Source organism: Parasteatoda tepidariorum, chromosome 6, assembly GCF_043381705.1.
Source record: "Parasteatoda tepidariorum isolate YZ-2023 chromosome 6, CAS_Ptep_4.0, whole genome shotgun sequence".
NCBI lineage: Eukaryota > Metazoa > Arthropoda > Arachnida > Araneae > Theridiidae > Parasteatoda > Parasteatoda tepidariorum.
Window position 1 is genome coordinate 154,491 of NC_092209.1, and position 26,621 is coordinate 181,111.

At 31.1% G+C, this 26,621-nt stretch overlaps 2 protein-coding genes across 5 annotated transcripts in view; both read right to left on the reverse strand.

The window, feature by feature from the left end:
* Nucleotides 1-395: 395 nt before the first annotated feature.
* Nucleotides 396-3,006, reverse strand: LOC139425716 (uncharacterized). Its single transcript, XM_071181561.1, has one exon. It carries the CDS (start codon nucleotides 1,910-1,912, stop codon nucleotides 1,343-1,345), a length of 570 nt encoding a protein of 189 aa, XP_071037662.1. The 5' UTR covers nucleotides 1,913-3,006; the 3' UTR covers nucleotides 396-1,342.
* Nucleotides 3,006-26,621, reverse strand: part of LOC107438692 (cyclin-D-binding Myb-like transcription factor 1) — a 68,077-nt gene continuing 44,461 nt past the window's right edge. For all 4 annotated transcript variants that reach the window (XM_016051043.3, XM_016051022.3, XM_016051037.3 and 1 more), the window contains 9 exons: nucleotides 16,621-16,730; nucleotides 15,488-15,716; nucleotides 13,743-13,811; nucleotides 13,583-13,665; nucleotides 10,140-10,331; nucleotides 6,152-6,330; nucleotides 5,036-5,185; nucleotides 3,658-3,748; nucleotides 3,006-3,135 (listed from right to left, as the gene is read on the reverse strand). In XM_016051043.3, the coding sequence (XP_015906529.1) occupies nucleotides 3,041-3,135; nucleotides 3,658-3,748; nucleotides 5,036-5,185; nucleotides 6,152-6,330; nucleotides 10,140-10,331; nucleotides 13,583-13,665; nucleotides 13,743-13,811; nucleotides 15,488-15,716; nucleotides 16,621-16,730 (1,198 nt within the window). In that variant the 3' untranslated portion in view covers nucleotides 3,006-3,040. The remainder of the gene's footprint in view (nucleotides 3,136-3,657; nucleotides 3,749-5,035; nucleotides 5,186-6,151; nucleotides 6,331-10,139; nucleotides 10,332-13,582; nucleotides 13,666-13,742; nucleotides 13,812-15,487; nucleotides 15,717-16,620; nucleotides 16,731-26,621) is intronic.

Consider the following 26,621-nt stretch of genomic DNA (forward strand, 5'->3'; position numbering starts at 1 on the left):
ATAAAATAACAGGAACAACAATTTTTTTCCCACTCGTTTATGCAGAATGACCAATTTTTATTTTAAGAAAAAGTTAAATGGACAATGGAAATACCTTAATTAGTTATTTATTTATTTCAATCTGATGTACACACGAGCTGCAAGTAAAAATTAATAACAACGATTAAATTTATTTTTAGTGACAGAAATAATATTATTATTTTCAAAATATTTACATGTTCGAATTATCATCTTAATAAAAATTGATGAAATTACATAGTTATATACATTTTCAATAATAATTTTGATTGGTTCAAACTTTAATCATTATCATTAAGGATTTATTATTAAACATATTTTTAAATTCAATTAATAAAAATATCTTTCCTTAATTGGCTATTTATTTTTGATTTGAAATTTTCAGAACTTTTCTTATTTCCTAATTGTAATTTCTACACATTTCGTTATAAGATGTACAAAATATAGTTTACTTGCACTTAAACCCAATTCAATGATTGAAAATTTGATTTTATTGCTACTTATTTCTTATATTTGATTTTAAAATTAAACTAGTTTTAATGAATACTCTTTTTAACGTATTTTTCACCGTCAACGAACATCCAAATCACATTGTGAATTTACACATCTTATGTGCTCAACTTTTATAACATTTGTATTTATACAAGACTCTAAGGACTAAGGAACCTGTAATTCCTTCCTTATTAAAAGACTAGCTGCTTGCATTCATATTACATAGTATATATTCTAAATCTTAAAATCTAATTTCAATATTCGGCTATTTCCAGATTGTTGATTATTTGACGTAAAATTTTGAAATAAATTTTTGTAACACAACCTTTTCGTAATTTGATGACTTCTTTTTCCAGTTGCAATGAGAATATAATTAAAAATATAATGTAAGCAAATATTTTTGAAAAATGTGCAGCACATAAAAACAAAAACATGCACAAAAACTGCAAACAAGCATAAATCAAATTGACGAAGTATTAACTTTGCTACAACTGCGAAAAATATTCTGTAAACATGAATCGCAGTAGTATGTTATAGAATCATTGTAATGGATAAATAAATAGAGCTTTTATCGCATAGAAATTCGCTACCTAATTTCATTATAAGACCAAAAATTTTTGATACATAACATCTTTTGTTTTTTTTCTTCTTTTATTATGTAAAATTTTGTACTTAGAAAAGCTTGTTACCTACTCTTAAAATGGAAGCTCAAAATGATACATTTTTTAAGCAATGTTTAAAAAAAAAATATGTACTGCTAACATTTAGTCAGGCTTTGTGGTGCCCCCCCTATCACCTGGTGCCCTAAGCACGTGCTTAGTGTGCTTAATGGTTAATCCGGCCTTGGGCGTTCCCAACAATAGCGAACGACATGCCCCGGTCGTCCGCAATGAAAGCTCACAGGACAGTTATCCGTGGTACGCCACAGGTCGGTCTTTCGTTGGGGTTCACTCCAAGGAACATTATTTTGTGGTTTTGCGGCGTATGTAGTCAAACGTCTAGGAGGTCTTGCAATCGGGCGTCCTGTCGTGATAAAGGGAGGTCGGTTGGTTGTAAGGGCTGCTATGGATCGGTCCATCTCGCTTCGAATAGAAGCCTCAGTAGTTTGCAGTTCACGGGGATGGACTTCGAATGGCTGCGCGTTTACATGTTGAATTTCGTCTCTGACAATCTGACAAATTAGCACAGCCAAGTCAGGTGCTTCGTCCGCTGCGGTCATAGGGACAACATTAGGTAATCTGGCAAACTTGTACCGTCCCACTCTCTTTTGTCTCATTTCTTCTATGTACAGGCACCACTTTGTAAAATCGGCTGTTGTTAGGATTTCTCTCGTAAGAAGGGTTTGGAAGACATCTTCTGAGACGCCCTTCATGAGGTGGGAAACCTTATCTCCTTCGGACATGGTCGGGTCAACCTGAATGCAAAGTCCGAGAACGTCTTGAATGTAAGACTGGATGCGTTCGCCGGATTTTTGTGCGCGAAACTTGAGGTGGTCTTTGGCTCGTCGGAGCTAGGATTGGGTATCTCCAAAGGTCACTTTCAAACCACTTTCGAATAAAGTCCAAGACGTCAGTGAGTCCTCATTGTTTTCGTACCATTGTCTTGCGGTGCCGTCCAGGAAGAAGTAGGCATTAGCTAATTGAATAGTGTCATCCCAATGATTGTACGATGACACTCTCTGGTATTCCTTCAGCCATTTTGTCGGATCTTGTCCTGGAGTACCCCGAAAGACTGTTGGTTTCCTGGCTTCAGCAGCAACTGTTGGCGTCATCCAAAAGGCAGGTTTAATATCCTGTTGGTCCCCAGTGACCATGTCTGTCTCTGGCACATTGGCCATGGCTGTCTTTGGCACAGTCGTTTCAGGAACGGCTTCTTTAGGTTTTTCGTATAGTCCAAATTAAGGTAGAAGTCCTTGGACTCGACGGCTTCTTCTAAGCCGGTCAGTGTTTTGCTCCGTGATATTGATTGAGAGATTAACTCTTACCCGGCGCCTCCACCAAATTTGTCACGTTAAAGTGTTTAGATTTAGTGAAGATTACAAGATGAGGTTTTGATAATTTATTAACATCAGGAATTTACAAACACCGGGAACCAGTCTGCGCCCAGAAGAACTCCTCTTTACAATCACGGGATCGCTTTTATACTATCACAGAATGTTCTAGAAGCTTCCTAGGAACAACGAAAGAGGAAATGACGTAGACTGAACATTCCAGAAGCTTCTGGAATGCTCATAAACTAAATAGAAAAATGAGTGTCCGCTTCCCGGATCGAACCGAGGATCTTCGGCTTTATAGAAGCGAATTCTACCCCTGAGCTACTGAGACTCGACAATATTTTGAAATAGAGAAGTTCTTTTTTTCTAAAAAAAAAGGAAAGAAGAATTTAATCTTAATATAATAAGATTCTTGATGACCAGTAAAATGAAATTCAATGCATAAATAAAACATTCTTTGTGAAATTTTTTTCTTGCTATACGAACGAATGAAGTAAATAGATTAAACTATCAAATAACTTTTATTGATTATTATAATTAACTGTGAGTGAGGTGATGAACTTCCAGAGAATGCATCTTTTCAGATTCCATATCAGAATTTCCTGTTCCAGAACCTGCTGCTAACATAGGATCTGAAATGAATAAATAATATTACACAATCAACTCCCTCGTTATGTTTTATCATCCAGATACCATTAGAAATGAATTAACCAAGCTTTAACCATACACTTGATAAAAAAAATATCTTGCAAAGCTAAAATGCTGTATACTTTTTTAGACACTATCTTAACAGAAGATGTTACAGATGATATAGTAAGCGATCATGGGCAAAAATTTAACTAGATTTTACTGACTGACCAGATCATAGAAGAAGAATTCAAACAAATTTATTTTTTAAACAATAAAAGTTGAAAGAGACATTAACAATTTACTTTTTACTTGCAGTTATGAACATGTATTTTAAAAAGAAAAAAAAAAAAGTACAATTTTTACTATTTTTTGAAGGAAAAAAATATTTCTTAAAGTTGATAATTTGTATTTATTCAGTTACTTAATTTACTTTATTCAGTTAGTTAATCTCCAGCAAATTATTCTTAATTATGTACTGCTTCCATCTTTAGAGAGAGAGAGAAAGTGAAAAAAGGAAAAATTACCTGAGGAAATGAGGTGAGTGTCATCACCAACAATATGATTCACATTTTCAATGTCTGAATCTTGATTCATGTTGTCATTTTCATTCAGAGTCTGCAAAAAGAATATCATTAGAATAAAATGTAAGAATTATCAGGTGTGACTTTTAAAATATATTCATAAAAAATATTTATTTATCAATAATGAACTTTCTATACTCAAAGTTTTAGAAAGTTCATCAGAGTGTAAAATTTGAGTTGCTTTTCTTCAAGGAAAATTGTAAGCAGGGTTTTGATGTCTTCTACAAAATTAATATTTTTTCATTTAAATATTTTACCGAGAAAGAAACAAATGAAAATCTGAATTGATAAGTTTATGTGATTGAATTTTTGTAGGATTTGTTGAGAAAAACGTAGTGGGAAAAAGTTAAAAAATAAGTTAGAATAAGGAGTTAAAAAATAACTCATGACCATGGACAGCCTAGTGTGCATGACAGACAAATAAGATAAGGTGTAACTTTCCCACATAATAGCGATGTATGTTGAGATGCTTACTTTGTAAATTGTTTTAATATGATAAAATTATGAGTAGAAAGTTAAAGGGAAATGATAAAAAAACATTAATGTTCCATATTAATAAAATAAAACTAACAAATACAAGGACAATAGAGTTAATGAAAAAATTCGAAGAAATAATATATACCAAGGAAAAATAAAATCCCTACACAAAAATAACGAATGGTAAGAAATTCTGCAAGTGAAGGACAAAATTCTTCTAGGGGAAGACTGATAACAATCCATGGAGAGAAAAAAAAAACATGCTTTTTCTTAACTCCTCACACACATTAAGACAATAAAAAAAAATTTAAAACTTTCTTTAAAGAAAATAAATTTTAAATTTTTTGTAAAAATATCTTCATAAAAATTACCGGTTTTTCAGCATTGCAATAAAAAAAAAACTTAGAATTTTAGTACTTTACTGAAATACTATCACCCCTGAATAAATTGATATAGGAAATTAATCATAACATTCTTAATTTCACTTTAAAAATTTTCATACTTTTTCCTATAAAAGGTGAGTAACAAAATAAATACTAAGGTAAATAATATTTAATAATAAAATATTTTAGAATAAAAAATTTGTAATGTTTTGAAAAAAACGTAATTTTACTATTTTATTTAATATTTTCTATATGTAAGTTAAATACATATTTATAAAAAAAATATTTTAAAAATTTCAATCGAACATATTTCTTTTTCTTTTTTAATATAGAAAGAGGGATTTATTTTTCCATTAAGAAGGAAAAATATATAAAGTTTTAACTTTGATATCAACATTCTGGCAAAGTTAGTAATGAATAATTAAAAATGTAGGAGAAAAGATTAGAGGAAAATATCAGACCTGAGTTTCAAAAGATGCTTCCATGAGGGGAGATCTTTCGTCATCTAATACTGTAGAGGGGGAGGGTGGAGCAGAAGGTATCTGAGTGGACGCAAGAGACGTCTGAGTGTTGATCATCACATGAGGAGATGAATCTTCTTGTCCTTCCGGCTGAAAAATGAACAATTATTAAGGGTAGTTCTAATGGCATCAAGCTCAATTATTATAATTCTCTGCAATAATAGTATGCCATGGAAACTTCTAAATATTATTAGATTTTACTTATTTTCCAAATTTTTCTTCTCATTATACAAACTGGAAAAAATATTTAGACTTCTTGGTGGGGAAAGAAAAAAAGCTGAATTTTCTTTATATATTTTTGTTGTTCTCGAAAGATTACCCTAATTTTAATGTTAAAAAATCATAATCAACCAAATAAAAAATTAACTACTCAGTAAAATAACTTTAGTTTTAACATGTCTTAAGTACACAATAGTACCAGAACAAAGCGATTTATTAATTACACAGGGTTCGATCCACGGGCCGGGCAAGGTTGACTCGGCCATTCATCCCTTCAGTAGGTCGACCAAGCATGCTTGGGAACTAAACACTGGGGGTTCTGCGTTCAGCTGACAACCTAACCAGAACATCTGCTCCTGCATTCCAGAGCCCATGATCAAGAAAACTGAGATGGACATGGTAGACCTTGGCGCTCTATGGGCTGCCACACCACTGATTTATGTAGTAGAGAGAAAGAAAGGTTCAGACATTTAAATCAATTATAAACCAAAGTACCTATTATGAACAAAAAACTATCATATAAAAACCATTTAAACGAAAAGAGATTTGAAAAAAAAAAAACAATCCAATAGTAAAGAAACATATGTTTTCGAATATTTTTTATTTTTATGTAACATTTATTAGCAGCTTCCAAATGACACTAAATTTTGAAAGTGCTTTTTACATGCTTTAGCAAAAATAAATATTCAAGCTTCCTAAAATCATTTCCACAATATCAGTGAATCTGCATAATAGTTGATTTGAGGCACACACACACAAAAAAAAATGTAATTAAAATTGCAACCTAATCCAGTATTAAAACAACTTTTGTTGTGTGTATGAAGGGAGAGAACTCACCACCATGGTTTGAATGATGATCTGGTTGGGAGGAAGGGGAAGAGGAGGAGCAGTCAAGAGAAGATTCGTTGTGATTATGTTTTGAGGGATCACTTCGAGGGCCTGAAGCACTGGGACAGCAGATGTCATGTCTACAGTACAAGGGGCAGCATTAGTTAATGTCACCACGGGGGAAGAACCTGAAACAACTATAATTAGTAAAGATAGAAAAAAATCTAAAAGTTTTTAAAAGATATTTTTACAAAGCTTTTATAATATTTGTCAGGACTCCACTCCCATGCCCTGGATTCAAGGTCAGTGGGTGAGTCCCCTATCATGAGGGAGAAACTATTTTAAAAAAGATATTAGAGACTTTAAATTGATATAGATGGCGTGGATAAAGAGAAGAGTTGAGGTGAGGAATTGTTGCAGAGTAGCTCCTAGTGGGACATTTTATAATTATATAAATAGTTTTACGAGTTAATCAAAAAGGGATAATAAAAGTTTAATTAAAATTAGAGAAATCCTTGGACAATCTGAAAATGAAAAGACAGCTTTCACTCCACCTGGCAGGATAAAAAGGTCTGAGGAGATTGTTGGTGCCACTCATGGCTTTGGCTACATTTTATCTATTTAATGTGGCGAAAAGGAGAGTTCTTGTTGTTTTTTGTTCTGTTGTAGTCAGATGTCTTGCAGAATGGCATCATTCATTGTTTCATTAAAAAACATTGTTAAATAGTCCTCGTTTGTCAATCCTTAAATCTTTGTTTATACAGTCCGACCCCCTTAACAGAGATGATTAAACAGTGGAAAATTATAAGAATTTAGAATGATGTGAATCTTTTGATAATGTTGATTGAAGAAAAGCCTTGTTATGAAATTCTTTTCTTGAAAGATAGTTATTGCCATAAGCGATACGGAGAACCCTTTTGCTACCCTATTGCTCTGAAGGGTGAGCTGTGTAAGAAGCCGACCAATGGTAGACAGTGAATGGACGTGGAATGACCTATGATATTAGTGATAATCAGCTGCATAAAATATTTTAAGCTTTATCTTATGCATGAATGAAAAATCACACACACATATTTCCTGTGGGGTAAAAATCAAAAGAGCTGTAGTTGAGGGGAAAAATTTTATTTTTGGTTTTAGTTTAAAGTGCGCCTTGTGTATTTTTATCTCAGATTAAGGAATTGGCTAATTAATAATATAATTGTTTGCATGATTAATAATAATGATACAGTTAACAGTGATTCAGCATTTTTGAAGATTATTGTTTGTTTGTTTACTTAGAATAAATGTCAATGAAGAAAAAAATATTGATTAAACATCTCAATAAAATTTGTATAAGAGTATCTTAAAATTGCAGTTTCATATGTTAATAGCGAACTGAATATGATATTACTGATAAGAAAGTTCTGTAAATGGCATGTTAAAGTGATAATTATTGTGATTATGCATTTTGTAAAGTTAAAAGTAATTTTGGCAGGAAAAATTGGTCAATGAAAGCTTTTTTTATTCAACAATAAGTCATTGTAGATTATTCCTCTTAAGTTTATGGTGTTGAAGAGTTTATGAATTTTATGAGAAATAAATGTGTATTTTCTTTCTGGATACTAAAAGGGTACAAGGTATTTATTGTGTTTTTGCAATTAAAACTGATTAGAGTAAATTGTACATAGTATGTGTAATAAAGAGTAATAGTATATCTAGAATGTTGCATGCTATAAAATATGTTATGTAAATCCTTTCTACATTTCATGTATTTGGCTGTGGTATAGAATGTCAGGGTATGAGTATTGAATTACAATTATTGTCTCGGAATATCTTCAAATAGAAATTTTGTTTTAGTGTTTGTGAAATTAATTAAAAAAAGGAAGATCTTATTCTGAGGAAGCTAAAGCCTTGGCCATTCCTGAGAATGTAACAACTTATAGCGTAAGGGTATTAATCACAAAGAGTGCAAATTAAGAAGAAAAATTCATGAAAAGTACATTAAGAAATAATATCAAAGATATACATGCAAAAATCAAAGAAAATAGATTAGAAAGGGAACAAAAAGACAGGAAGGTACAATAACGTGAGGTACAAAAAGTGAAAGAGAACCAGGAGCAACAAAAAATAAGAGAGGAAAGGGAGCTGAGGGAGGCAAATAATGAAAATTGTCTGTGAGAAAATGACAGATATGATAATTTTCATAAATACTTAGATTTAAAAAAATGTTTTATGGGAGCATCCGACTAAGGCATAGGAATGGGCCTTTTATTTCAGTTATGCTGAGACAATGTTGAACTTCTATAAGATTCCAAAGGAGTATATGGGAAGGATAATAGTGATGGCTTTGAAGGGAACAAGGGCGATTCAAATCAAGGAGAAAGTTATGATAAATTTAAGGAGTCTATATTAAAGGAATTTATTACTATATAAATAAGTATTATAAAGGAATGAATAACTTCCCTCCAGGTAAAAATAATTGTCTCAAGGTCAATGAATCTCAATTCTATAATAAAGTTCAATCATTATTGGAGATATATCAACAAGTTCTCCAACACTTTCCATTTTTTGTTACAGTAATATAAAATAAATTATGGAAAAACTTTTTTGCATAAATTAAAGTAGCAATCTTTACAACAAATGCTTTAAAACAATACCGCTTCTTACTTTCTTAACTAGTTTAAGTCTCTTTTTAGTTCCATCACATGCTTCCATCAGCATTTCCTGCCATATCTTTTGAATTTTTTTAGTAAAAGTTGGGAGAGCAAGTATAACCGAACAAAAAGTCAGCTAAATGTTTGATTCAACACTCCTAAACCTACAATAATATCTCCAAAAGTATATTTACTTGTTAGAATAAAAGAGTGAGAAAGAACAAGCAAGTGTATCTCACCATGAATGATGACACGAAGAAATTTTCTAAATACTGTGATTTCATTTGTTTATTGAATGATTATTTTAGATGCTACAATAACACTATTAAGTATTTAACTAAAACAAAACAACTTGATCTAAATTTATGTCATTGTTCATATTCATTCATATCATTATAGAAATTAGATTTGTCCTTCTCATCGACTGCCAGGCCGCAATTCACACTGTTTCAAAATATGTTCTACTCCCTACAGCCATTGAATTCAATTGCAAAAACATTATTAATGCTCTTCTGTCTAGTGGAAAAGAGATAACTCTCTAATGGATCCCCAGCCATTGTGGCTTATGGGGTAATTAAAAGGCTGATAACCTTGCTAAAGAGGCATCTCTATTGGAGCTCCCTGTGTTGCCCACAAATTTGAGAAATGTTAAACAAATTGTGAAACTAAAGCTTCGAAGTCTCCGGGTTTCTTCCAACAGAGAGCAAGTTTCTGGAAAACCTTGGGAGAGCCTTCTGTCATCATCCTGTCTTCCGAAAAATCTCCCTAGAGCTATCAGTGTTTCATCTCTCCAATTGTTGACGGGGCACGATTACTTACATGCGAACTTGCACCGTGTTGGTTTTTCTCACTCTCCTAACTGTACTCTATGTACAAATAGGGCCCATATGAAAGGCGGGCATCTATGGAACTGCTCTGCCCTTCAGGAGACCCATAATTCTTCTAGTTTCAAGACGCTCTCCGCCCCTGGAGATATTTCTTTGTTATATTGGGCTGCAAGACTTCTCATTCTTGAGAGAGCAAATGATGGACGTAATTAAAAAAAAATATTCATTATGCAGATAAACTAGAATTAAGATTCCTTACCAGAAGAGCAAAAATCTTCCTTGTATATGATGTAAGCAAAATGTCTCTCTCCTTTTTTTTTAAAAAAATAAACGTTGTTAAACCACAGACCATTAAAAAAAAAGAACTTTGAGAAATAAAACTAATTAGGATAGAGGTTAAATAATTTGCTTTTTCCCTGATGAAATCTAACATCATATACGAAGTTTGATACTTACTCAGCCACTTATCTCTGAAGAGTTGACTTATTTGATAAAAAAAAAGAGTAGCCAATTAGAAACCATCAGAAAAAGGAATACCTTGAGCAGGAGATGCAGTGACGACAATGGGCGGAGGAGGCGACTGTAGAATAGCCGGCTTTGGACGTGTAAATATTGCTTGAGCCAGATTAGTTGGTAGAAGTGAAGTGCTTATAACAGCTGTGTTGGGTACTTCTTCCTCCTTTACTTTGATTCTCAGGACAAAATGTTGATATAAGTACTCACATACCTCTATTGAAAGAGATTAAGAGAAAAAGCAGGAATTGAGAAAAATAATAAAAAGTATTGAAACAATTTGCAAAAATACTTTATTTTGTTGCAAAAATTATTTCAACATTGAAGAAGTTTCCAGGTTATCTCATGGCAAATGTTTAGGTTGCTTCTCTTATCACACTGAAGTTGGATACGAAGTTGAAGTATTTCAAGAGGCTCTTCAATTTATATGCATTTCTGCATTGATACATTGAATTTATTAGCATAAAAAATAGCATTGAATTCAGTTTTCTGCTAGGTTTGTTATTTTGAGCAAATAATATGATACTATTCGTTGCAGATCACAATAATCCTTATTTAAAACAAAATTTTGAAACATTATTAAATATTTGTCAGATATGTCGGACCTATCAACTTTAATTTTTGGGGGTTTAAAAACTCTGGTTTTATTAAAAAAAAAATAAAAAAATAAAAATAAAAAACAGTAAAATTTAGAAAAAAAATTTCTTTTTATAGTTATGGTAAATCTGTTACCACAAATAAAAAAAAAGAAACATTTTAGGACATCGGAAAAAGTTCATAAATTTTCAGTACTCAGATAAAAATATTAAGATTTTGATAAATAAGGAGCATTCATTAGCATGAATGTTAAATAAATAAAATAAAAAATGCAAATAATTAACTATGAGCTAAAATTAGGAATTTCAGTTGAGTAGAGAGTTGTACTTCCTTTTTTAATGAATTTGACTATTTCATAAAAATACAATCTAAAAGTGTTAGCATAAAAAATTTTTCCACCCTGAATAACTTTTGATCTAATGATCCGATCTTCACGTTCTAGAACACAATCTTAATTGCTCGAGGGGGTGACCTCAAATATGATAATTAATAAGTGCAGATGATATTTTAAGTTACAAAATCAGACACAAAAACATATTTTCTCTGAATAAATAGGGGGTAGCCGCAATCTAGGAAATGTGGTCCCAATACAGTGGGTGATCGGTTAGCGAACAGATCGGTTAACGAACAAATCGTTTAACGAACACATATTTGGATAACGAACACTTTCAAGAAAGATTTTTTGTGTTCGGACAACGAACACATATTCGGATAATGAACAAAACAAATTCTAACGAACACTTCTCGGCCTGAAAAAAAATTAATATTAAACATTTGTTATCATTTTGCATACAAAATAAGATCACTGAAAGAAGAAATGCTTAAAGCATGCTTAGTATTAATAATTACTAAATGAAACTTGAATTAACAATGAATTTAAAGGTCATTCAATCATTATTATTATTATGAGGAGCTGAAGGAGTAACGAAAATCACATCTGCGACGCAAAGAAGTGCCATCCATGATAAAATGGAGAGGTTGCTTTTAGTTTGAATATATGAACGGGAAATGAAACGAGGTGTAACTAGTATGCCTATCATTCAAGAGAAGGCTAGAGAAATTTTTGAGAAATTGAAAGAACAAACTCCAGGTTCGTCATCCGAGGAGTTAGAATTCAAGGCTACCACTGGCTGGTTTACAAAGTTTAAAAAAAAGGTCTGGAATTAAACATGTATTAATGCGTGGTGAGTCTGTTAGTGCCGGTAAAGAAGCAGCTGAGAAGTTCTGTCTCAAATTTCAAGAATTCATTGAAACAGAAGGGTATCGCCCACAACAAATATTTAATTGTAATGAAACTGGTTTGCTTTGGAAACGCATGCCGAACCGTACCTACATCACGAAAGATGAGAAAAGTGTTCCTGGGCATAAACCTATGAAAGACCGATTGACGTTACTTTTGGGAGCTAAGGCTAGTGGTGATATGAAGCTTAAACCACTTCTCGTTTACCACTCTGAGAATCCCAGAGTATTAAAAAAAATTCCATAATTAAGAGCAAACTGCCAGTAATATGGAGATCGAATCAGAGAGCATGGGTCACGCAGTATCTTTTCAAAGAATGGCTATTTGAAGTTTGTGCCCCGAGCATCAAGACTACCTTGATGCCAATGACTTGCCATTGAAAGCACTGCTGCTATTGGACAATGCACCAGGACACCCAAAGGATCTTGAAGATAATTTGTTGACAGACTTTCCCTGGCTGACAGTTCAGTTTTTACCTCCGAATACGACTTCGCTGATTCAGCCGATGGATCAGGAGGTTATTGCGGCTTTCAAGAAATTGTACACTCACGCGCTGTTTCGTCGGTGCTTTGAAGCAAGCCAATTCTCCTAAACAATGACTTTAAAAAAGTTTTGGAAAGAAAAATTTGACATTCTTGAAGCTATTCGTATCATTCAAAAGGCGTGGTCAGAAGCCACACAGCGACAGTTGATTTCTGCTTGGCGGAAGCTGTGTCCATCCTTCGTTCAAGGAGACGGAGGTGATAAGGGAGACACCCCTGAAATTATGGATGAAATTTTGACAACTGCTAAAGATCTGGAAGTGGAGGTGAACGAGGATGACATGGAAGAGCTTATAATGGGACATGAAGATGAACTGAAGACAGAAGAACTCCAAGAAATTTTTGTATGAAGAACACCAAGAAACACAGCGAAATGTCTCTCCTTCTAAACGAGAGGAAGACGAAAGAGGACCAATGCCGACATCTGCCATTAAAGATCTTTTGAAAAAGTGGGAGGATGTCAGAGCAATGGCCTTAGAATAGCACCCAAACCTAGCTAATGTCAGTAGGGTTGGGGATCTTTACAACGACAATGCTATTAATTACTTCCGGAAAATCCTGAAAAAGAGAGAAAAGTAATTGACATTGGACACGTTCTTCAATGCCCCATAAGCAAAAAATGAAAAGGACTGATTAATATGCAAGACTATATATATGTATTATTTTTTAAAAAACTTACTAAGAAATTATAAATTTTTTAAAATTTAATTTTTAGGGTCTCCAGAACGAATTAATCAATTTCACACAGAAGTCTATGGTGAATCGATGATTGGTTAACGAACAATTCGGATAGCGAACATAATCTTGGAACGGATTATGTTCGTTAACCGATCACCCACTGTAGTTTGGTCAAAAGAGCGCTCTTAAAAAAGTTTTTTTATTTTTAATGCAGAATTCAATTTTAATAAAATCCCCGGCAAGCTGAATAATTATAGTAATGCTGTAATCTATTTGAGCAGTTAAAACATTTCTAATCGAGTTCACACTGGAACAATTAGTTTAAAATTAAAATTATACAAGAAAAAGAAATTACTGCAGGAAATAAAAAGTAGGTGGAATTAATTCATTCAATGGGATAAATAGTTTACCTTGAAACGATACAGTGTTTGAATTTGGCACATGTCTTTTAAGGCTCCACCACTTCCCACGCAACCATTGTGGTGACCTCACACTATGGAAAACAAATGGATTTTTTTTTGACAATCTTTAAATAACATTAGATAGAAAAAAAAATATTGTGGGACAAACCTCATCCAGTCTTTAGAAAGCTCATTCCAATCTACCTGATTTTCATCTGAGGCACTCAGAGCATACACCCTGGAATTACATAAAAATTATTCGTTCAATAAATAAAATTCAGCTAAACAAGCAAACTTGTTCTTTTGAACAATGAATAAGTGCATAATTATTTTCTTTTGTCCAAAAAGTATATTTTTCAAAACCAATATACAGTATAATTGCATTTTGGAACCAATTTTTTTTTTCAAAACTGAATCACAGAGATAGTTAGATGCTGGTCAGAAAACAAATATTTTTATTTTATTTTTCAGATAAGATGTACAGTGCACTATGCTAAATAAAAAAAGGAGCACCTAAATTTTTGATCTATTTAAAAGTTTGAGGGGCAGGATCTTAAACAAAATAAAAAGTGCAAAGCACATTTTAAGTTATGAGGAACAAACCTTTTCTAAATAAACAAATCTATTTTTTGGAAAGTTGGTCTGTCAATCCATTCACGCACATATATTAATAATTTATTCAAAGGAAGGAATTGCTTACGATATTTATGAAAATCATTTATCCAAAAATAATTCCGATTAAAAAAAAAACATTTTTTTATTATTTAACATAATAACGATAGGAAAACTTTTGAATTGTAAAGAACAAAATTTTTAACATTTCATTTAACTATTTTGATTTCCATAACATATAGTGAGTTCTATAAAGATAAAAATTTTATAGTATGACTTCTATGAACTTTGCCAGAACTACACAGTTTCAGATATTAGCTTAAAAAAAGAAAGGGGAAAAAAATTGAATCAAGTAAATAGGCCATTCAACAAATAGGACTGAATCAAACAAGCTATATAATCAAATAGGACTAAAACAAACCATAACAATGAAATAAACTAACTCTCTAGACAAAACAATTGGGATCCTATTTCTAAGAATATAAAAAAATAATAGATATAATCCAATGGAATTATTTTAAGATAAAATAGCTTTCTAATTATGAAATTTTTTTTTGATTAATTTACACGGTTTCAGATATTAGGCAAAAGACATCAAAATTTAAAATTACCACCAAGAAAGCTCAAATTTTCAACTATAGTTTGCATTTACAAAGGAGTATATATAAATAAGGAAAGGATGCAGTACACTTATAAATCATGTTTCTTTTAACACTTTTTATAGAGTATTTATAACAAGAAAATTTTATTTTTCTCATTTTTGTCACATATTTGTTTTAAGTAAAAGAGAATTTTCATTTTATTTTCCTTATTTCTTCAATTAGGTAGTTTTGCTACATTCTGCCTAGAGGGCCATAAAAACGGCATCGTTGAATGAGAGATCATCAGCTAAACTGCAAACATTCTGTAAGGCCTGTATATTAGTAAGAGGGAGACATATATATATATATTTTTAATCAATTATATAACCACAGTTTCATATCTTCTGCACATTCATAACAACACATGAATGTTTCTTTTATTGTTTATCAACCTATGTTTATACCTAATTTTCAAAAAATCTGACCAGTAGTTTTGTAGTTACAGATACAATTGACTGAATTTGAAAACATCTCTTAATTTTACACTCATTAACGTTAATCTTAATCCTTGTTTGGAAATAGGATGTGTAGTATTAGGGAAAACAGAGCAAGAAAAAGTCTAGATTTCCTTTTTTTAAATCATAAAGTATTTAGAAATAAACTCCTATATTAGTCAATTCCAACAATATCAGTAATAATGAATAACTTAAGTGCTAATAACCTGCAAATTAAAGTGACATCATCATCACGGGTCCACTCGGTTCCTCCAGCCACCTTCCAGTTCAGGTAATTCAACCATTTAGTTCTGCACTGTTTTTCAGAACGAGTTCCTACACGCTCAGCTACAACAGCCCAAGACAAACCGCTCGATATCATTTCACCGGGAAGAGCATTCGTCAAGTCGTACACGGCCTCGGCCAACCTCCGTTCTTCGGCAGGCAACCATTTTCCTGAAGTTTTCAAAGAAACATCTTGAATCAAAAGCAATAATCAAAAACTTGAAATATCAAATACTTTATAACACAACACTTAGATAAGAGCTCTTTGCCTGCAAATAAAAGATTGGAAGTGACTTAACTTAGAAGCAATAGTTTACATAGTTGTATAGGGCTTAGCTCGATAATTACATTTCCTGACAAGCTGGAGTCATAAAAAAAAATTCTAACTAGAAAATGTAAATATTTATTCAGAAATATTACAATTAAGTGCCCTGTGGCTCAGGGGACAGAGAGCTCACCACCAAAGAGGTGAACAGGTTTGAATCCCAGAGATGGATGGTCGATACGAATTCTGCATCCGGTTTGAACGGACAATGCTAACATAAAATATGCTAAGTGGTAGGCGGATCCTGGGTTAGAGTCCGAGAATACAGGGAAAAATAAATCTAACCCCTCTTTATTATCATTAAATTTTAAATAATTTGACAGAAGATTCAAGGTCAAAAAGTTAGAGGGAGTGCAAATGATTTTCTAAAGTTCAAAATCAAACATAAAAATGAACTCTTACTGGTTAAATCTATGTTTTTTAAAGACACATTCATACTGTTGGAAACTATGATACCAATAGTTATTACAGAGTTGTTGAAAGTTTGACTTGATGTTTTAGTAATTTGTTATATATCTGGAACTATTTAAGCAAATCATATTTACTCCAGTTTTAAAACTTGTTCTTCCAAAGAAAACACAAAGAAAAGTTTTCTTTATTTTTTTCCAATTAATTTAACGAAAATAAAAAAAGAACCAAAATTTGTACAAAATCTGACAGCAAAAAGACTTAGAATGATTGATGTTCTTCCTTTCTGAAATAAATAAAATTATTCTCAAATGAATAAAATAACGTTGAAAATAGAATTACCTTGATTACAGTTATCTTTCATGAGTCGGCAGCGATCTTTAATAGAGGATGCACTTCTTCCCATTGCAGCGCCGATTGCTTGCCAGTCATTTCCGTAAACAGACCGAAGCCTGGAAATTTTGTTTAGACAAAATTAAAAAAAAAAACTAAAAATTTCATGAATTGCTAACTAATTTTTAGTTATTTCATATAATCAAGTCTATATGTATAAAAATAATCTGTTAAATAAGTGTATCTAATTTATTTACTGGAGAGTTTGGGTCACTATGTTTGTTTTACAGTCATTTCTGTTTCTTGACAATAAACAGATCTAGAATTTAAAACTAAAATTTAGTCAACTATAAGATGCTAAAAAGTTTCATTCCATTAGTACTGATTTTGTTCAAATGATTTAGACCTGATCACTTTGCATTTAACATTGAAATTTAATTTGTAAGCTTGTTTTCTAAATTCTTATAAAATTTTTGGTTATTATAGAACTTGTTGAATATAGTAAAATAATTATGTAAATTAGATGGTCACTGAATGTGAATGTATGTTTATCATAAATTGTTGCATATAATATCATATAATTACTTTATATAAAGGAACATCACTTTTGCTCAAAGCCTATAATTTAAATTGATGCTTTGAATAAGATTTTCACAATGATTACTTTCGATTTTAATAAAAAAAGTTGAAATGAAAAAATAAGTTAAATATAAATACCACAACAGTTAAGCCTCAAATATTAAGTTTTAAATATACCATCTGAAAACAAATTAGATTAAAAATGTGGTTAAATATAAGAAAAATATATAAATTTACAAGTAAATGGTAAATGCCATATAACTTTAATAATGTTTTTATGTTGATGATAACCAAAGACTTCCAGATCTTTTTTGCCAATTAAGGATGTCATCCTTTTTTTCAATAAGAATGCACAAACAACAATGCTAAACAATTTTAGACTTTTCAAAATTAATTCTAAAAAAAATTATGAACTGATTAATTTTTAATCTAAGCATTTGGAAAATAATGGAGCAAGAATGTACAAATTTTTTTCTCTTTAGAACTAACCATTCAGAATCTATTTTTACAGAATGAAAACACAAAACAAATTGAAACCAGAGTTATGATTTCTTCCGGAAGAAATTATTTCTTCCAGGACACAGGAGAAAGTGGGGGAAAAGACAACAGAAAAATGGAAGAACTTAACATTGATAAACTATTATTTTAGATAACTAAAAGAGGAATAATTCAATTTTAAAACGAATAAAATTTAATAAAGAGCAAAAAACATTTCCTACATTTAATTTTTTTAAACTAACTATTTTAATATTATTTATTTAATTTTATGCAGAATTTTAATCTTAAATGACTCATTATAATAATTTGTTTCGAATTTTGATTTATGCTATCCTTATTTTTCAAAAAACACAATCACAATCAATTTTTTGATTGATTAAATTAAGATATTTAATTATAATTTAAGAAATTTTTTAGCAATTTTAGATATTAATTTGCTTTGAATTAATTTTATTTTTTAATTAAATTTATTTATCTGCCCAATTAAATTTAACAAAAAGTTTTTCTCCCAAAATATATAATATTAGTAAACGCTATGCAAAAACACTGCAAGGCAATAAAAATTTGGGTGAAAAAAATCTTAGCTATAACATTTATATTTCAAAGCTTACAAGCTAAAAACATAATATATATATATATATATATATATATATAAAATAAACTATAGACACATACTAATCTAAAAGTATCTGAAACTAAATATTTCTTGATATCTAAATTATTTTATTCCAAAATGGGTTAAACATAAACCATTCTTCAATGTGTGACAGGCATGAAAGAATATGTACAGGTATAGGACAAAATAATAGGAACACCTGTGATAGAATGGAGTCATTCTCGACCGTCCAATACGCGACGGGCACATGTCGCAAGAATGTGCCACCTAGTGGTGATGAAAGGCAAGGTATCTGTCTAGCATTTGGCAGTGTGAGATTTGCATGAAAAAATCTGTTTCTAGCAGAACGAGATTATGTCCGACCTCTCTGACCTTAAAAGAGGCATGATAATCGGAGCTCGCCTGGCTGGAGCGTCCGTGTCCAGAACAGCAAACCTTGTAGGTGTTTCAAGGACCACTGTATCAAGGACTCTGTCGGCATACACAAAGTTGGGTAAGGTGCCTTCGGCAAGGCACAACAGCGGCAGGAAGTCGAAGTTGTCAGACCGTGATAGACGGGTGTTGAAGAGGATAGTCGATCGAAAACGCAAGACTACACTGCCGGTGATAACATCCGAGATGAATACCCACCTTCAGAACCCTGTATCCATGAAAACCATTCAACGGGAGTTGCATGCTGCTAACATTCATGGCAGAGTAGCTATTCCAAAACCGTTAGGTTCAGCGCGGAATGCTTTGAAGAGACTACAGTGGTGCCAAGACCACCTAAAATGGACGCAACTGCAATGGGAATAAGTCATCTGGTCTGATGAATCCTCTGATGAGCCTTTGTGGGGTTTTTTGGAGAAAAAAGTCCGTGCTCGGTTTCCTCCTCCATGCACACTTTCTGAACTGAAGACAGCCCTGCAAGAGAAATGGCTGCAAATTCCAATGAACTTTGTTCAAGACCTTTATTTGTCAATCCCACTTCAAATGCAAGCTGTCATTCAGGCCAAAGGTGGCCCAACTCCTTATTAATAAAATATTTTCATTTTTTCACAGGTGTTCCTATTATTTTGTCCTATACCTGTATATTACGAAGATAACATCAACATTTATCCACATGAATAAGAAATTATGCAAATTGACTTTCTTTTGCATATACTTATATATAAAACAAACTTAAAGAAAATCTGCAGAACTTAAATCTTCACAAAAGTATATTTACACAGCTTGTAACGATATTATCCAACTATACTCAGTTTTAATTTTGAAAATAAAATTTATCAGTTAAGACAAGATTTTCAGCTGAAATATTAAAAAATTTACTAATCTTTTTACCACATAATAATTTTTTTTAAAATTAGCCATTGTTCTGAAAAAGAAAATTCAGCAACTTAAGAATATATGGTTAAAAATCAAGTTTATTTTATAAACTATAGTTAATGTATAATTTTATGATTAGGTATGTTAAAATACAATTTAACAGCATTAAAAATAGTCATTGATAAATGTTTTTAGAATTACTTTCAGTATTGATATTTAAAATTTTATGAAAATTAGTATGATGTTTGTGAATACATAGTGTGATATGTAATATAATACAATTTTATCCCCATATGTTAAAAGTTCTATATAAAATAAAGTACTACTATATTCCTTACATTGAAAGAAACTACCCAAGTAATAGGTAAATATTCGATAACATCAGAAAACCTAATGTTATTTTGCCCAAATTTAAAATGATAAATCAATGTTAAATGATACAAAAAGTCTTTCTCTGCACTATATTATGTTAGTTACTACGCAAACAAATATTTTTATAAAAATAAATAAAATAATATTTTTTTGCATCGGTTTTGATGTTATACAATATAAGATTTTCTATTTCCTATTACTATTTTGTGTCGTTTTTTATTTTTGGAATATGCAAAAGTAAGATTTAGATGGTAGTAGAATAATTAGGCAATATAATTTGACTTAATTTTCTGTGTTGTTGTGAAGCAGCATAACAGTAATTATATAATATCATTCCACACATTATTTACTAAGCAATACAGAAATACTAAATAAAATATTAACTGAAATCTGCTTATTGCTACTATCCATTTCCCTCAATCTTCTCCAAATTATATTTTAAGTCCAGCAGATTTTCATGAATCAATATTTCAAATTTAACTAACAAATAATACTTGAGTAGCTAAATTTTTATTCATTATTTTTTTCTTCCCTTTATACAGAGTTTTCTGATAAATTTTATATCATTTTTAAGTGTTTATTTTAAATGCATTAAAAATATTTTTTTGAGATAAGCCAATTTTATCAAATTTGAACTTGATTGAACTTGTTAGAGTATAAAACATATTTTTATAAAAGTCAATCAATAGAAGTCAATAAACAAAAGTAATCAATTTCAGTTTTATCTAACTATTTATTTATATTTATACTTATATTTGCAATTTTATAATTATCAAAAATTATTCACATTATGAAATTCTATAATAAAAACCATACTATACAGTTGTAAAGTAATATTTTCATGAAGTGAATAAAAACTGTTAACTTTTATACTTTTTACATCATCCTTTAAGAGTTGCCCTTAGTATTAATGATTGAAATTTGACTACTATTAAGCAGAGCTCATTCTAGGCAGGGTAAATAGGGCGCAGCACCCTGCTGCCCTTTTAGTCAAAAGAATCCACCCTGTTGCCCCATAAGTAAATTAGTACCCTGATGTAATAGTACCCTTTTTGCCCTTTCCTTCCTCAACCCTTCTTTATTTTCAACTCTTTTTATTTAGTTTGTCATTGCTGTCAATACATAGATTTATATGGGAAAGGAAAATTAGCCATCACACCCCCTTGTTGCACTTGTCCTTGAAAGTTTGCAGTTTACTTCAACTATCATTAAATCATAATTATTATTAATCGTTTTAATTACTAAATCATAACTACAGACACTTAAAAAAATACATTCATTATTTTATTAATATATGCATGCATTTTAAATAAATTACTAAGCTAATTAGCTCATTAACTCGATATATATATATATATATATGTGTGTGTGTGTGTGTGTGTTAATTTATTAATAAAAATTAGTAATTAATATGATTGCATTGGTACTTTTAGTAAAGTAAAAAAAAAAAAAATGACAATGTTTTTACAATAGAATGTGTAAAGCCCATAGAAAGAAATTATTGCCTTTTTAGAACAATAATGCCCTTTTTTTCAAACTTTTGCACCTTGCCCTTTTTTTCTGCCTAGAATGAGCTCTGTATTAAGTTACTATTTTGTGAACAATACTACAACAAAATCTATTTTTGTTTAAAACATACCAATTCCAAAAGAAAAAAAAAGAAAATTAATAAGCTTTTTTTACTGCGTGTAAGCTGCAAACACATAAAACTTATAAAATAAGTTTAAAATATTGAGAGAAAAAAACATGAAAAAAAAAAATAAAAAGTCAGAAAACAAAAACATTAAAGTATGTAACCTTTTCATCAGCTTACACAATTATATCCGCAAAAAGGAGTGCTTTCCAATATTGTATCAATATAGCCAAAGCAAAATATATCAATACAATAGTGTGAGGAGCACTAAAAAACTTGAAATGAAAATTGAGCACATTAAGTAAAAGATATAGACGAAATAAAATATATCAAGCAAAAAACAGAAAATATAGAATAAAACGAAAAATAAAATCTATAAAACAAGTAACAAATTCAAATGAACTTACAAGTACCGGAATCTTTCAAGAATGATTTAAAATATTTTCATAATAAGATTGCCAGATTGCAAAATAAGACAGAGTTAGAAGCATATTTGATTTATTAGTTACCTTGGACTAGATCAAAAATAGATGTGAGCAAGGTAATAATATTATAGCGGAGAATTAATAAGCTTGATATTTAATTATACAATTTTAATGATTTTAGAAAATTAACATTTATAAAAAAAAGAAGAAAAAAAGAAAGAGATAGGGAAACATTATTTGCTTGTTTTGTACAGATTTGTAGCCACGAATTTGTCCCAATTGAATTTACAAATGACAAAAATATAGATTACCAAAGAAGTTTTTAAGAAGTTGATTAATAAACACATACACTTAAGTCAATGATTTTAGGATAAATAAACATTACTACACTTTTAATTTTATTCATTTGATTTGGTTTTTAAAGCAATGTTTCCAGAAACACTAGAATTCCAAGTAATTAGTTTGTTTATATTAAAATTAAAATCATTATTTTTATCGTATAAATCAACACACCAGATATTTTCCTCTTTTTTAACACCTAAATCTAAAAAATTAATATCATCATCATGATTACGAAGCAAGATTAATTTTTTGGGGTAAATATTATGTAACAAAATTGTATAATCTTGAAAATTAAAGATAATGAATAATTACAGTCAGTTTTTTTAAAAAAAATCTTCCTCCAATGCTTTCAGAATCCCTCCAAAGCTCCAGAAAACATTTTGTTACTTTTCTAAGAGGGCTATTTAAGTTAGTTATAAGTAGGGCCCAATAAATTATGCGGAAATTTTTAAAAAATTATGCGGCTAGGATGAGGCGATTTTTAAAAATTATGCGGCAAGGACGCGGTGTCTTTTAAAAATTAGGCATGTGGGTTGCGAATGACCCAGAAAACAATTGAAACTGAAAAAAAAAAAAACTCTTGAAAAAGTTCAACTTTCTTTCCTGTTTTAATAAAAAAAAATCTTCAATGAATACAGTAAAGATTTCAACTAAATTACCTTATGTATTGTACATCCATTTTCTACATCAGAACAATTATTAAAATTTATTAAAATGGACAGAAGTTAGTCCAGAAGTTGCGTTTTCTTTCAAACTCTGTCCTTGTTTTGTAAAAATTTGGCCGTAGCAGGATACAGCTCTTTCACAATCTACTGAATTAGGAAGCACTGAGAGCACTTGTCTTGCTTTTTTTGTAAGTTCTGAAAATCTCTCTGAGACTACCTCTGAATTCCAGAATCTAATTAAGTCCAGGTTTGAACATTCTTTTACATATTCTTTGCAAGCAGCATACTCGAGTTTTATATCTTGACGACTCATTCCTGGAATATTCTTGAATACATCGTCGTCTTCAATATTGAGGTTGACTATTTGTTCTGGATCAAAAACTCGAGCAGCTTTCATGAAGTTTAATGCAGGTTGACTAAACTTGGGCCCGCGTTTTTTGAATACGTCTAGTTCTGGAGAGTAGAAAGTATTCAACTTTACAATTGTTTTGTGAAACACTTCTTGAAGAAATACGTTGCGTGAATCTTTTCGTGAGTATGATGCCTGAGAATTACATCGAAGTTTAGACCGCAGATCAAAAATCTTATTGTAAGCTTTGTGAATAGATACACCACATGTTTTGAAAAAGAGAAGAGTATCCATTAATATCTGAGCGTGTTCTGCAATGAACTAAAAGTCTTTGCAAACGTACTTGCTTTCCACCAAAACTTTGCACTGATTGAGACAAGCAGTGGCAGGAGTAAGGTTTACTTCACTGCTAAAAAATTCCATGCAAACATTACAATGTTCAGCATGATATTGCACTGATTTAAACCAGGAATTCCACCGTGTCTTTATTGGTACTGGACAAAGTTTAGCTTTCTTATTGGCATCTGTTAAAAACTTTAAATAGCGGTGCTTTCTTGCAGGACAATGCTTGAACAATTTCTTAAAGTTTCCTGTGAATTTGTCCACCTCTGAAAAATGTTCACGCCACTGATCAAACGCTAAATTAAGAATGTGAGCATTGCAGGTCATGCGCACTGAATTGGGCAGTAGAGTATGCAACACTTCCTTGTAAGCCCGAGTCATGTAAGTTGCGTTATCTGTTAAGATTGCTGAAACTTTGTTGAAATCAATCTCTATATTTGTAAAGCACTGCACTAAGGCTTGAGAAACTGTAGTCGATTGTACAGCTTCAAGATGAATGCTATGCAGAAGATAAGGATGCATCATTGCAATATCTGTAAATTGCGGGACAGCTAAAATATGTAAAACATAGTTGTCTTTATCATCACTGCCTTCATCGAAGCCGATGCAGAGTGAATCAGTAGTACGAAGAATTTCTTTCAATTCATTCTTCTTTACTTCAAATACTTTTGGTAAATAATTTTGGCGAAGCGAATTAGCACAAGGTAAAGCACCTGCACCCGAAATATTTTTCGTTAGAAATTCTCTCATTTTGGGGTAATCCATTTTTTCAATTGGAATATTAGCACTCGTAAATGCGTCAACAATTTCAAAGTTTAAAAGATTGCGCATTTCAGCACATTCGGTTTTTCTCTTGAACATTGATGACACGGTTGCTTGTTTTTTTTTCCTGCATTTCGCTGTCCTCTTGTTCATTTTTTCTTTTATTTGTTATGTGACGATTACTATCCAAATGCTTATCGACAACACACTTTCTTGAGTGATCCACGGCAATATTACACGTGGTACAGAACATTATTCCATCAGAAGCGTGAAAAATACTCTGATATTGCTTACATCTATCCTGTGCAGAAATATGGATGGCATTTTTTTAAAATTTTAGATAGACACATGTTTACAGTGACTATTTGTGTGGAAATGAGTTAAACTAATTTCAAATCAATAAATGAAAAGACTCACATGCACCGAGCAGATACTCGAAGAATGAATAAAGCGGAATGCATGGCCCTTAAGCAATATCTTGTGGAGTTCCAGGAACTACAAAGAAAAGAGGTGGGACTGGAGTTTGAGGGGGGGGGATCATTCTTCCCCAACTTTCTAGCTCTGCGGTCTATACCATAGAGGTGACCTCTATGGTCTATACACCGCGAAAGCTGTTCAACCAGCTTCCTATTGAAGATGATGGTGACTGATAAGAAGCTATGTGCCGGGGGATATTCTTGGAAAAATCTGACCACCTGACCAAAAAGATTCTTGGAATTGAAAAAGAAGATATTTCAACTGAAAAAAAACCCTTAAGGAGAAATTTATCTGGTAAACGAATACATTTTGCTGAAAAATAAAAATTATACAGATATGCTGCGATTACGCGGAAAATTGTAAATTATGCGGATAATTGTGATTTATGCAGGTTTCCGCATCTTCGCATAATTTATAGGGTACTAGTTATAAGCAAAAAACGCTCACTTTCGTTCTCATTTGAGAAGGGGAGACAAATGATTATTCACAAACTATTCACAAAAACGTCTAGCTTAATGATATTTGCTAAAATCATGTGACTTAATTTAATTTTAAGCATAAGTACATGTCATATTCATACAGACTGTGACGGTGTTGATGGCCAGATATTATTCAATGGACTAGATTCTTAAAGGTGTTGATTTTTTTTTTTTTTTTTTGGCGATAAGGAATGCTTAGCCAGAGATTTTTTCACCTTTTTCAATTAATTTTTTTTCATCAAAAATGTATTATGCATTATGTATTGTATTGTATTGTATTATGCAAAATGTATTATACATTTTAGAATTCTTCTTTGCAAGCGCTATCATGTAGTTTTTAGAAATAAGGAGAAAAATTAACAATAACCGTATATGGTAAATACTATATTCAGGGTATCTGCTACATTTTAGATTTTCAAATTCATGACTTTCCATGACTAACTCCCAGAATTTTTCATGACTTAACAAAATTACTATTTTCTCTGACAAAAACACAAGAAATTTAAAAAAGCATTATAATAACACGAATTGAAATGATAGGTATAACCAAAACTGTTATATTCTGCATCGTCATATATAAAGATATTAAATAAAAAAAAAAAACAGAATAAAGAAAGAGTTGAAGCAATAAAATAGCCGAAAAAAACACAGAAGCAAATAATTTTTTTCTGCAGAATTATATTCTAAAGATACTTTTCTTGTTCGTCAGAAAGGAAAGAAATACTCCTGATTTTTCTGTTCTCATTTAAAAAAATTTGCCAATGACTGGCTTGCTTCAGCTAGAATTTTAAATTGATAAAATCAAAAATAAATAATAACAAAAATTTTGAAATCACAGAAGTTTAAAAGATAATTCGCTCTAGAAATGATGTTTTTTCTTTCATTTAAAACATGATAAAAACATTTCACATTTTAATAAAATGGATTTAATGTGGATTACAATTTATTAAAAATTCAGATATTCGGAACACCATGAAATGGGAGGGTATTTTTAAATTCCATTTTAAAAATTAGATTTTTTGGCGACCTAAATCCGACTTTCCATGATTTTATTTAAAAAAATAGTTAAAATCATGACATTTCATGACAAATTTTGTTCAAAACCGAAATTCATGACTTTCCAGGTGCGCGGATAACCATTTAGAAAATAAAGAAAATTAGTATAT

What these genes read in the sequence shown, in the direction of transcription:
- LOC139425716 (XM_071181561.1), bottom strand. Translation starts at nt 1,912, where the DNA reads ATGTCCGAAGGAGATAAGGTTTCCCACCTCATGAAGGGCGTCTCAGAA.